The 12,692-nt window shown below is 40.6% G+C and overlaps 1 protein-coding gene across 1 annotated transcript in view; it reads right to left on the reverse strand.

Annotated features, from left to right (window-relative positions):
* mafb (MAF bZIP transcription factor b) overlaps positions 1 to 8,155 on the reverse strand; it is a 48,570-nt gene extending 40,415 nt beyond the window's left edge. The window contains exons 1-2 of the mRNA XM_007545610.2: positions 6,725 to 8,155; positions 527 to 597 (exon numbers count right to left, since the gene is read on the reverse strand). Coding sequence (XP_007545672.1) covers positions 570 to 597; positions 6,725 to 7,701 — 1,005 coding nt within the window. The 5' untranslated portion in view covers positions 7,702 to 8,155 and the 3' untranslated portion in view covers positions 527 to 569. The remainder of the gene's footprint in view (positions 1 to 526; positions 598 to 6,724) is intronic.
* Between the last annotated feature and the right edge of the window lie 4,537 nt (positions 8,156 to 12,692).

Here is a 12,692-nt window from a genome sequence, read left to right on the forward strand (position 1 = left end):
CATCCATCCATCTCTTTGTCAGCTCCAGATAAAAATAATGTCCAGGGCTTTTTTGTTCTTTTTCTCCTTCGCACTGCGAGCACAGAGGAAGAAGGAAGTCATGGGAGGTCAGAGGAGAGGGGAAAGGTTTTGGTCTCATCCCATGAGTGCTGTGCATGTCAGCCTCTGTCATTCAGGGACTGTTAGAGCCCAAAACACTTTGCATAGGAAGAGTTTAAATAAAAGGGAATTTGGATGTCATACTAGTAAATGAATAAGTGAATTAAAACTAAAAATAATGATAATACTGCAGCTGGAGCTTAGATCCAAACTTAGTATAAAACAACAGAAATAAAGTAAATTGTGTTATGCACCTAAATCCTGTTTGTCAGTGTTTGTTTTATGTAGACCAAGCATTTTCTTGAAAATGTGTTTTCGTTTTTCATTTTCTCCCGTTTAAAATACCACATAGGGAAGAATACTTTCTACAAAAGACACGCTTTTTGTAAAATACAAAAATAAAAAATAAAAAAAAGGGATGTGTTACCGCAATCTCCAGGCTGGTGGGGCCAAGAAAGCACAGCTCTCTATCACAGATGGAGGAATTTTCTCGACGTCCTACAAAAAGAACAAAATAAGAATTAGTCTTAAGGAGGGAAGGACACATTAATTCAATAGCAGTGAAATTCAGCTTTTAGTGTCGGATTTAACATTAATGTGGGGAAGCTTAATTTCAAAAATGTACAAAACAAATACTGCAGAAAGTTTAGTGTCGTAGCAATGATATATTTAAAATCCAAACAACTGTTTCTTTTCAAATTAACTTAAGCTGAAGATACAAAGAGGTATAAAGTTCCACACAGCTGCAAGGTAATGACTTCCTAAGGATATTTCAAAAGTACATTTCATAAGGAAATGCATATATTTCCTCTCAGTGTGGTGCAGTGTTTAGCATTGTTGCATTGCAAGATGCATCAATCTCGGCCTGACCTCCTTTCTACAGGGAGTTTGCAGGTTCTCCCTGCGTTCTTCCAAATGCTCCTCGGTATGTGTGTGTGCGTGTGTGTGCATGGTGACCTGCCCTATGATGGACCGACAAACCTGCCTACAGATCTCGGTCTTCATACAACAGCTGGATGCACATGTAAAACAATATTAACTGAAAGTAAATGTGCACATATATGTTTGTTTATGGCAACGGTTCCATTTTTAATTAGGTGATGAAAGACGCACAAACAAGAATGTGTATTTAAAAACCTGCAAATCTGGGAACAACTTTGTTGCAAGTAAGAGTCTTAAGTTTCTTCTTCTCCCCCCTCAGTTTCAAAAACCACATGATGCGTTCAAACACACAAGGACACTCACACACATTTATATTTAACATGAAGTCAATTCATCTTCAAATTCAAAACTTCATATCAAACTACATGTTGCAGTATTTGAAAGATTTGAACCCATATGAGGTACAGTCACAGTTTTAGTGAATTATTTACAAATTATGATGTAGTAATAGCATAATTACTATTAATCTTTGTTTTTTTATTTACTGCATCAGAGATGATTGTCAATTAAAAAAAGTCAATAAATCTCATGATAATTTTTTTAAATGTTTTTTTTTTTTATTGGTTTGAGAATTGAAGCAATTAAGTGCTGAAAACTTTTAACGCCCCTCTATCCATCTTTAAGCAACAATGAAAACCATTTACTTCTCTGTAATCCGATTCATACAGCCGTCAGATGGACTCTGACCCATGGAGCTGCAGAGGAGTTCCCAGTCTCTGATCTGCAGTACCTGGAAGGACTGTCAGCTAGAAACTCACCAGGCCCTCCACCTGACTGACTCCCATAACACTAACTGTATTTTGTTCAAAGTTTGTAAAGTAAACCCGGATAATTTAATCTATTAACAAATAAAGCGGCCTGAGAATTACATGTCTACATATGGGCGCCTTTATACAAGCGTGTGCACACATTTCCACTTTGTGTGCCCTCTCTTCCTAACTCAAACAGCCACACGCTCACATAGCAGAGGCCCACGTGCAGATGGCTTGGACATGGCAGCCTTGTTTGGGGTCAAGGCCTTTCCCAGGTACAAATGAAAGAGAGAGGCGAGACTCTGGAAGTGGCTGAACAACGCAGCAGGTCACCTTGCCTGAGAAAGAGATCAATGTCTGTTTGACTGGCCAAGGGAGAGGCTGCCTGCAGAGGAAGGGTAAATCACCCCTCGCTTCATTGAGATGCAGGTAAAATACACAAAGGTCGGGCTCAGCTCCAGCTCGGCTCCAGCTCCACCCTGCATGACACAAACTCGAGCATGCCGACCATGCTGTCTGCATCTCCCAGAACTTTCCACAGCCTCTGTGCTCTGAAACTTAAGCTACTCTGATTTTATTTACCCAAATCATCACTCTTGCTCTCCAGCTGTGCATTCCAATCACAGCTTCTTGCATACACATAAATGCAAATCTGGCTGCAGAGAACCACAAATCCAGACCCAGACAATTAAATTTCCCTCACAATGCCTTCCGCTCGCAAGGAAAACAAATATCACACAAGGCATCTACAGGCAAGAAGAAAGCCGTGTTTACAGCCGTGGCATTCTTTGCTCATGCACAGCTGCGATGGGATGGGGAAGAGGTAAATTATTGGGGTTTCAAATAAATGACATAACTCAGGACACAACAAGAGGGCGAGGGGAGGGAGCAGCTCTGCCTCTGACAGAGCTGGATGATAGACGGAGCACAGAGGAACATGAATGCAGCTGATTTAAATCACTTTAAATGTAAATGTTTATCGCGTGGAGTGATGCAGATGCAGATTGAGTGGAAAAGATTGAAAACGTTTCCTCTTTTGAATGCGAATTTGTTTTTAACCCTTTGGGTTTGGTGGTTATTGTCTGGGAGTGGGGGGTTGGCGGGGGGTTGGAATCAGGGAACAGAAATTCAATAAATATCGCTTTGTGACTCCTACTGCTGCAAAGTGTATTTTCACATTGATGTGAACTCTTTTTAAATTTAAAGTCAGGAGCGTGGAGTTAAATCTGTGGCGAATCTTTTGCCATGAGAAGCAATTATTATTATTTTTTATTTTTTCCAGGTTGGATCATTTTGATTCTGCTAAAGGAAAAAATGAACAGGTACCTGCTTTTGAGTTTAGATGAACATTCTTCAAAGATGGTAAAGATAAAGCGAGAAAATTCCTCGGCGTCATGATAAACTGACCCGTTCCTTCAGATTTAATACGCTTAAGCTAAAGCACATGGACACCCCTCCACCACAAGGTCACACATAAGACCTTGCTCGCTGCCTACTGAGCCCCCGCACACAAACAGACACTCGACAGACGACCACATCCTTTGTCTTACTAATTCTGAGACATTAAAGCAAAGCACATGATGATGATTCAAATGTCAATACTGATAAATTTCAAAGTGATTTCCCATAGTTGACCTGAAAGAGAAGAGACCAATATTGTGACAGCAGACAACTACATTATCTTTAATAACCTAATCATTGGACAGACTGCAAATGATCACAGCGCAGAAGTCAATATACCAAGCCTGAGAATAGAATTACAGTTCATAATGACGGGATTAATAATGCACCATGTCTGTGCTCTGCATGTGCATGCTTTTCCGTGAACTAGAAGGCGGCGAAAGGAGGACGCGGCAGAGGAAGCTCTGAAATGTTTGCTTCCTGTGCCTCCTGCCCTCTTTCAGCTACAGGAAGCGAAATCAGTGCTACTGAGCTCTCCTGGCCCTTGGTGTGACTAGAGGTCAAAGTGAGCAACAATAAAAAAAACAAAACAAAAAAAAACACATCCTACAGAATTTCCACAGCAGCTTGCAATGATCAGCAAATCTTCACCTGTGCAAACCACCATACAGCAGATCTCCTGTTGTCCACATGAGAAGCTCAAACTAGACGTTCATGAATAACTGAACTGATCCTGTCGCCATCTCAGAAGGAAAGGTGACATGAAAGACTCACAGTGTCTCCGTGCAGTTCCAGGGGTTATAACACAAATGTAATTAAATAGCTCACTATATTGACCTAATCAGATAGGGGGGCCATAAATTAGTGGACATGCTCACTAAAAGGCCCTCTCCTCTCAGCTAGTGTGCATCTCTGATCGTTTATCATTTGAAAGGAAGCAGGATGGCAGCCAGCATTTCTGTTGTCTCTCACTCCCTTTAAAAAAAAAATAAAAAAATCACAGACAAATATTCCTGCAGGAGAGGATTCTTCATCAGTTTGGGCTTTCATGGGAGGCAGTGATGCAGAGGTGAAGCACACAAGGAATGGTCAGGATGGCCTGCAGTTTATGGTTGAGTTGTTCTGAAAAAATCTGTCCTAAAATTTGTGTGATTTTTTTATTATTATTATTTTTTTTAATAATTGAGGTAATCGGCTCTGCGGGGAGATATAAGACAGTTTCTCTCCTGTAACACACTGCTTATCATAACCACAACGGTTTGAAACAGAATGGGTTGGTTTTGCACAGCACCACAGTTCAGAGCCCGTTCAGCCTTGATCTTAGTGCTGCTCTTTAAGGTGGAACAGAACTGAAACCCTCTGCATGAAGCTGAATTCAGAAACCTGTCCGCTGCTGAAAATCCTAATCCCTGCGACCACCTGCTTTTTTTTTTTTTTTTAATTTTATTCAGCGTTTCTACTGGCCAAAATGGCATAAAAAAAAGTTTTGGGAAGACGAGTTGACATAGTGGTTACTACATTGTACTAGTTGCACTGGCGTGTCGGAAATGTTAAGTATTGCACATAACTTTGTCAAAAAGACTTAGCGTAGTTTTAATTTGCAACGTCTCGGATTTACTTTTTTTTTAATGTAAAAAATTAATATTCGGTTTTGCAAAATATAGGTTTTCTTTCATCTACACGAAAAGCTTTCTCGTCACTAACAGCTCCGCGTGCTGCCAGTCTGAAAAAGAGGGACTCCATAAAAACTGTATTCAACTAGTGGAGCAGGAAAAAGTACAAGTTTACTCTAAAATCAATCATTAACGTTGCCTTCATCTGAAACCCTGGAGCACGGATATCCATTCATGGGACAAAATGATTGTTTTTCTTTTTTATTATTATTTTATGTTTGCGGCTTATTTTTTTTTTTATTTAAGAGATTTTTCCTTTTGTGGTTTTGAGCAACAGGTTTAGGCCGTCAATTTTATTTTCCATTTGATTTATTGTGAAAGGAAAAAAAAAACATATCAATTTCTCCACTGAAACAAAGCCTTTTAGTAACAATTTGTTTGGATTATAAAATGTATGTAAATTAAAATAAATGACTTCATAATCTGCAGCTTGATGCTTAAGCAGGAGTTTATCCCGGAGCTGTCATTTTACGCACCATGCGTTTAACATTAGCGTTAGTTCTTCATCATAATTTACATGCGTATAAACAAATGAGTTAACCACTTAGTGACATCTGAACTTTATTTCTTTTTTTTTATCTCTAGTTACGTTTCAGTTTCAGTCAGAAACTGAAACAAAAATGCTGTGTGTGTATGCGTGTGCGTGTGTGTGTGACGCGCCTTTGAAAACACTGAGACAGATAACATGAAAACTGAACAGAACAAATAAAAAGGATGATCAAGAGAATTAATTAGTTTTCCATTCATGAAGGTTTATTGATGGGTGATAAATGAATGGATTCTGCACGTTGACTTTAAAACATTTCGGTTTGCTTAATTAAAAACACCCGCAGTGTTCTGAATATTATTCAGTATTTTTGATTAATAAAAGGCAAACACAATTATTTTTGTTGCAACAAATGAACTGTTCTTTTTGTCTAATTAAAGCGGCTTTTATGTTTCCCGATTTAGTATTTTACCATCAGTCCCACCTGTTGATTAATCCTTTGTGCCTGTTTGTTAATCATGGAAGGATATTCTGTGAGATCACCCTCTGTGTTTTCTGTTGGGCCTTTCGTATAAATCAATACTGAGTACAAAGTTGCTTCACAGTCATATTCCCCATGTGGCTCCGACAGAAGCCAAAGTCTTGGCCGCAGAGAACTTTAAATATTAAGTAATGGTTCTGAGCAATGCAACAAATACACACAAGTTCACAAAACAAAAAGGAAAAAAAAAAAAAAAAACATTGAAAAAGAACATTTAAAATAGCATCCGAACATGACCAGCATGCATGGTTTCACTTTCTCACCGCAGTCTCCAAACTTCTGATATGACAGAGTTTGGATATTTCCCACAATACAATTCAAATGAATGACGTGACAATGAGATCATTTATGTTCAAATACATTTAAAATAAACATAAAATGAAGCTACCGAGCCTGGGAATTTTATATATATATATTTTTAAATTTTTCCCAATCAACAAATTTGGGTAAAAGAAGAGGCGCAGAAAGAGGCGCTGGGCAGATAGCTCTGCACAAAATGTCTGTAAAGAAACATTAAGAAGCGGACTTGAATTCTTGAAAATGTGTCGGAACTATTTATTTATGATGTCTTTTAAAGATGATTAAATAAAAATCAAATAAAAATCCTCGCTTTGACATGTAAATGAAGTTGAAATGACAGAAACATTTTTTTTATTTGCCTTAAACTAAAGCAGATTTAACAAACAGCTTCGATCAAACCCACACACTCAACCGTCTTTTCTTTTCTTTTCTTTTTTTTTTTTTTTAGTTTTGCGCAATCTAAAAGTTTTCTTTGTGTTTCAGTGTGAAGTTCGCGTATTACAAACTTTTTTTCAGCGCCGACACTCACATGAAAAACTCCGGAGATGAAGGGTTGTTGTCACTGCTGGAGCCTCCGTTTTCTCTGAAGCCGGTGCTGATCAGCTTCTCGTATTTCTCCTTGTAGGCGTCCCTCTCCCTGGCCAGCCGGGAGATCTCCTGCTTGAGGTGGTCCACCTGCTGCATGAGCTGCGTCTTCTCACCCTCCAGGACGTGCCGCTGCTGGACGCGCTTGTACCGACAGGACTGCGCATAGCCTCTGTTCTTTAGTGTCCTCCTCTTCTGTTTCAGACGGATCACCTCTTCCTTGCTGACCCCCCGGAGCTGCCGGTTCAGTTCCCGCACCGACATGGTGACCAGCTGCTCGTCCGAGAAGCGCTCCTCCAGGCGCAGGTGCTGGTGGTTGCCCCCCGCGCCGCCGCCGGACTGGGACCCGGAGGAGGGATGGTGAGCCCTGTTGTGGTGGTGGTGGTGGTGATGGTGGTGGTGGTGGGGAGCCCCGTTCTGGGCCGCGGCAGCGGCGATGACCGCGGACACCACGGCGGCCGCTGATCCCATCTCCTCCCCGGCCATGGCGCCTCCCGCCCCGGCTGCTCCGCCGAACTGCTGCCCTCTGGCATAGCCGTCGAAGGTTTGGAGCTGGTGACTGCTGCTGATCAGCGCCTCTACGGCGTCCTCTGGGCTAAAGCCCAGAGCCTCGGGGTTCAGCTGCTGCTGGTACCCGGTCATCCAGTAGAAATCCTCCAAGTGCGTCTTCTGTTCGCTCCCTGATCCCGGACTGGGCGCCGAGAAGCTTGGAGAGGGGGGAACCGAGCTGCAAGGCGTGCTCATCGGGGTGGAAGATAGGGATCCCCCGGCGACCAGGCGGCTGCACTGGTTGATGCTGCGATCGGGCTCCACCGGCTCCTTTTTCACTTCAAACTTCATCAGATCGAAGTCATTAACATATTCCATGGCCAGGGGACTGGTGGGCAGGTCGGAGTTGCTCATTGCCAGCTCTGATGCCATCCTCTTGCTGTTGACAGTCCTCCAAAGGGGGTGAGGAGCACCTGTCAAAGTAGGCTGCTGAGACACGCACTGAGCCAGCTTGATTTCTTTATTTATTTTCTTCAAAACAGAAGGAAAAGTGAGTTCTCTCGCACTAATTGCGCAGCGCAGGTTCTGGTTTTGTGAGTCGATAAGTTTTTTTTCTCTCTCTCTTCAGTCTGTGTTGCACAGACGCATTGGAGCAGCGCTGTTTCCTCCCTCTCTCCCAGCGTGCGGGTGTCTGAGCGCCGCTCTCTCTGTTTCTACCGTTTAACACTTCATGGCTCCTTTTAGGATTAGTGCGCCAATTTGAGGAGGTTCACGTATGTGTCCCGGCCAAATAGTTGCCTAGTAGAGAATGGGAGGAAGAAGAAGAAAAAAAAAAACTCCACCCAAGGATTGATAGATTTTTTTTCTTTCAAAGAGATCAGTCAGCCGACGAGTTAAAAACCATTGCTTAGTTTTATAGGCGTCCTGACGTCAGGACTGAAATATGAAATTGACTGAGACCCAGCCAATGAGCACGCCAGTCCATGAACATAATTAGCATAATAGAAGGAAAAAGTTACGTTTTTTTCTCTTTTTCTTTTTTACTGTCAGAGTCTATCAATGGGATGATTTCAAAAAAAGTAACAGTCGTCTTTTTTTGTCGTTTTGAACTGAAACAGACATAAAATTAGAACAATTATTAATATCGTTATGTAAGTTTTAAAAATTGGGATGCATTCATCTTAGCTCCTCAAAGTACTTTATATCGCAACAAATGATATTTAACAGCATTAAAATGCATCAGAAATAAAAGTTTTTTTTTTTTTTTTTTTTTTTACTAAAGCACTCTGAGGAGCCAGACTGCTTTAACTCATTTACTTTACATAGTTTGCATGTTGCCGTTTTACATGTATTTCATTCATTTTATAGCCAAATTGTTAATTAGTAAGTCAATCACAATCCATCTCTAAAGCTGAACTTTTGTGTAATTCAAAATATCATCATAAGTTTTAATAGGTTGTTTTTCCTTATCTGTCTCTTCAAACGGCAGATCCATTGTTTATTTAATTAGAAAAAAAAAAAAAGATAAACGGAAACAGATGTAATGATGTGAAGTGAGTGGAAAACAGCAGGGCGAGGGTTTGCTCCGATTCAATTGCGCGATTAGAAAACCCAATGTCGCCACCTTTCGGTGGAAATGATAATTTACCTTCCGAGGTACCGCAAGCCCACTTCCACACTCCGTGTCTCCCGTGTCAATATAAAAACCCATCTCTCTTACAGAACAGTCTGTTCTGACAGCATCTTCACGTCTGTCCTCCTGGACTCCATCGTCCCAATCCCACATTATGATCACAGACTTAGTGTGTCTCTTTTCTGTATCTGTCTCTGCTGGAGCATACTCCTCAGGAGTAGTGGCACATAGGAACAAACAATACGCAGGGCTGTGCACACAGGGCCTGAGAGTAAATAAGAGTGCTCTCTCTGGATCATGTCACACAGGGGGAAGCTTCAGAAAACTACAAAGCCGCCAGCAGATAATCCAACTCCCTGGTGTCCTAAACACAAGTAAATATTCTCCTGGTCCCTGTGACTGTTCATGGGGACTTAATGTTAAACAGGAAGGATAAACATCGTGTTTTATTCATTAGAAACACACAAACAGAAGAAGCCCCTCAGATGGCTTTGAATAAATATTAGCCAGACATAATGTCTCATCTGATGCTGCTGCACATTGTTGCTGACTGGCAGTAACTTTAAGGAATTGAATGTGAATCTAAGACTAACAGAGCAATCTATTTTCATGATTGTCTTGCTTGAATAATTGAGCCTTTTGAATACTGTAGCTTCAGTGTTTTCTGATTATGAAATTATGACGGTTTTGACATTTTATTCTGCAAATCCTCTTACAGCAAGCAAATAAAAAGAGAGGAAGAAAAGATGCATTTCCACTCCAAGACACTTTCAAGTTAGCTATCTATGTGTACTTTTACTTCTGCTATTGAAGTTGCAGGAACCAGGGCCAAACCAGATCACTGTCGTGAAACTCTATTACAGAAAATTGGAGGTATGGGACAGAGATTTGTAGATGGAGAGTGCTGGACATTCTTCACCAGAATATTCCCTGATTTTCTTTTTGTATCTTTGTTCCCCCTTGATGGAATGGTGACCTGTCCAGGGTGTGCTCTGCCTCATGTAAATTAACAACTCGAGTATGGCTGGAGTCTGATAAATACTGCTGCCACTAGTCTGGTGGAGTTTAGTGGAGAAGGTGTGGGGGAGGCATCCTCTGAGAGACGGATGCTCCAATGGACCCTGCAGCTCCAAGGAGGAGCTTCATAGAAGTACCTTTGTGTGAAGAAGCGTTTTGGCACCCCAAAACTAGCTGCCAGTGATTTCTCAAACATTTATGAAAGAATCAAGGCAACACTCCAGGTGTGTTTGTGAGGAGGGGATAACGCCACAACATGACATAAAGCTCAAAAAAGTTGATTTTACACAACACTCTCCTTTTAAATGCGAACGAAATGAGGCAAGCACCTGATTCTGCTTCTGCATAGTTTATTTATCCTTTCAGAAATGCTGCACACGTTTTAATTATTCAAAATCTGTGAGTGATACAAACTTCTTATGATCCTGAAGTGACTTTATTTCTGCTGTTTTGGCAGAAATTTGTGAGACACCGGGTTGTATTTCTGACTGGATTTTTAATCTCTTCTGCCCCAAACGCAAGTAAAAAAGACATAACTTTGCTGTAACGTTACTTGTGTAAACTTTGGTCTTATAAAATTTCTATAAAGTTTGGTATGACTTTAGATAAGCCGAAAGTGTAATTATTATGGCATTGTCTTTGGTTATAATTTCATTGCTGAAAGCCGTTGCTTTTCATTTTTACAGTTCAAGCCTTTGAGCCTGAAGAAGATGTCAGTTAGTTTTACTTAAAACAAGTAACGTCTTGGGTAAAATAAGGTTATGGGAGACCAAATTCCTGAGGAAATTTTACTGAGCCTCATCATTGTAAAACTCTCCCTAAGGATATATTGGGCCCTAAAAGGAGTTTTATTTGGGGACCTTCTAACTACCATTAATCAAGGCGGTTCATGTAATATTATTTTTATATCATCCATGTTCAAATCCTATGCAATATGCATCTAACATACACATTACCAATGTTTACAGCTAGAAAGTTCATCAAAATGTTTTGGTGGCCTGCCATGATGCTCGTTGATGGTTAACCACTGCTTCTTTCTGGAGCCACATCGTTGCAGACCACTGTAGACTAGGAACACGTCACCAGATAAACGGTTTTTGAGATGCTCTGGTCTTGCAATCATAGTTTGGTTCTTGTCAAACTAGCCTAAATCTTTACACCTGCCCATTCTGCCTGCTTCAGATCAACTTAGTGTGTAAAAACTTTGCTGCCTAATATATCCCACCCAACAACAGGTGCTATGTTTTGACTTCTGTCTCTGTTGATTATAGAAAGATAGAATGAGAAATGGTGGAGCTCAGAAATAGCAACCCTGTCAAACAAGCAAATAAAAAAAAATAGAGTTTTTTTTTTTTTACAACCAGACAACATTAATTTAAACAGAAAACTTCAAAAATCAAGAAGCTTTGTATTCCCTGAAAACAACTGAAGTCTCTCTCATGCAAAAAACAAAACAAAGCAAAGGTAAAACAAAACAAAACAAAAAAAAAAACATCATGTGTGAATCAGACCTGTGAGAGAATTCTTACTTTTGCGGGAGCCCTGTTGGTTTCAGTGCCACAGCAGCTGCTTTGCCCACTTATGAGTTGGGCTGGCCCTGATTAGCATGTTTATATATACAGTATTAGGTCATACAACAGTGGATGCTACCTGCTGCGTGAGCTCTGAGGTTGCCAGATCTCCTAAACCGGGATTTATCTGCTTGGAGTCTCCTGGGTTAACAAGCGGAGCATAGAGCCAATGCATCAACTCCGTTACTATGGCCTAATAGTCCTGTATACAGCTCATTCTGTCTCCCATTGGAGTTTCATGCAGGCAGGCTGCCTTTAAGTTTACTGTTGTCTTTATTGTATTGAGCATATATGTTTGTGTGTACCCGGGTGCACTTAGCATGATCTTGCTGCAGAAGGAGGTCCACTTAAACAATGTTTGCACAGATGAGAACTAAGAGTATTTGGAGTTATTATGGAGGCATAGTTAAGTACCTTAAGTTACATAAAGGCATAGAGAGCTGCACAAGCGCAGGCTGTTTCTCCGAGAAATTAATACAGATAAAAGCCAATTCAAAAGCTTTCTTTAAATCAGAATTCTTCCCACTGGGAGATTACACTGCTTTAAATGGATCCTCTTATCTTTTGTGTTATAAATGCCAGGGTTGCTGCATTACATGCATCCTGTTAGGAGTATATTTGAAGCCCAGCAACAGCATGTTTGAAATGAGCTGGTTTGTGACCTTTTGCAGTTTAACCCCAGGAGGACACTGGAAACAAATCACCCGCGCTTTACAACGTCCTTTTGATTTACTGGTGCAGTGACTTTACTAATTGTTGCATCTATTAAAAGAATATCATTATGATGAGCATCTTGTGACATGCGATACATGTATTTTCAGCTTGTTAACCTTTTGTTTGCAGCTGAGGTTCCGGTGAATTTGCATTCACACAGACCTCTTGTTTATTCCACCAGAAGATTGTTCGTCTCTGTCCGTTTGCTGGAGGGAATTGTTGTGTTTTGAACCAAAATCCCATTTTGTGTAAGTGAAAAGTTGCATAAACACCGTGTCCCGTGGAACGTATCGGTGATGTAAAAGAAAGCATGCTTATTTTACACGTTTGAAAGATTTGCCATTTTGAATCTAGACTCAGACTATTAAAAATCCAAAGCGTGCCAAAAATAGCTAAAAATATGATCGTGTTTAACAGGGAGCAACTTAAATAAAATGACAGGAACTAAAGGATTTCTGTATTACTAAGATTATGCCTCATAATCATCC

Source organism: Poecilia formosa, unplaced genomic scaffold (genome assembly GCF_000485575.1).
Source record: "Poecilia formosa unplaced genomic scaffold, Poecilia_formosa-5.1.2 Scaffold13, whole genome shotgun sequence".
Classification (NCBI taxonomy): domain Eukaryota; kingdom Metazoa; phylum Chordata; class Actinopteri; order Cyprinodontiformes; family Poeciliidae; genus Poecilia; species Poecilia formosa.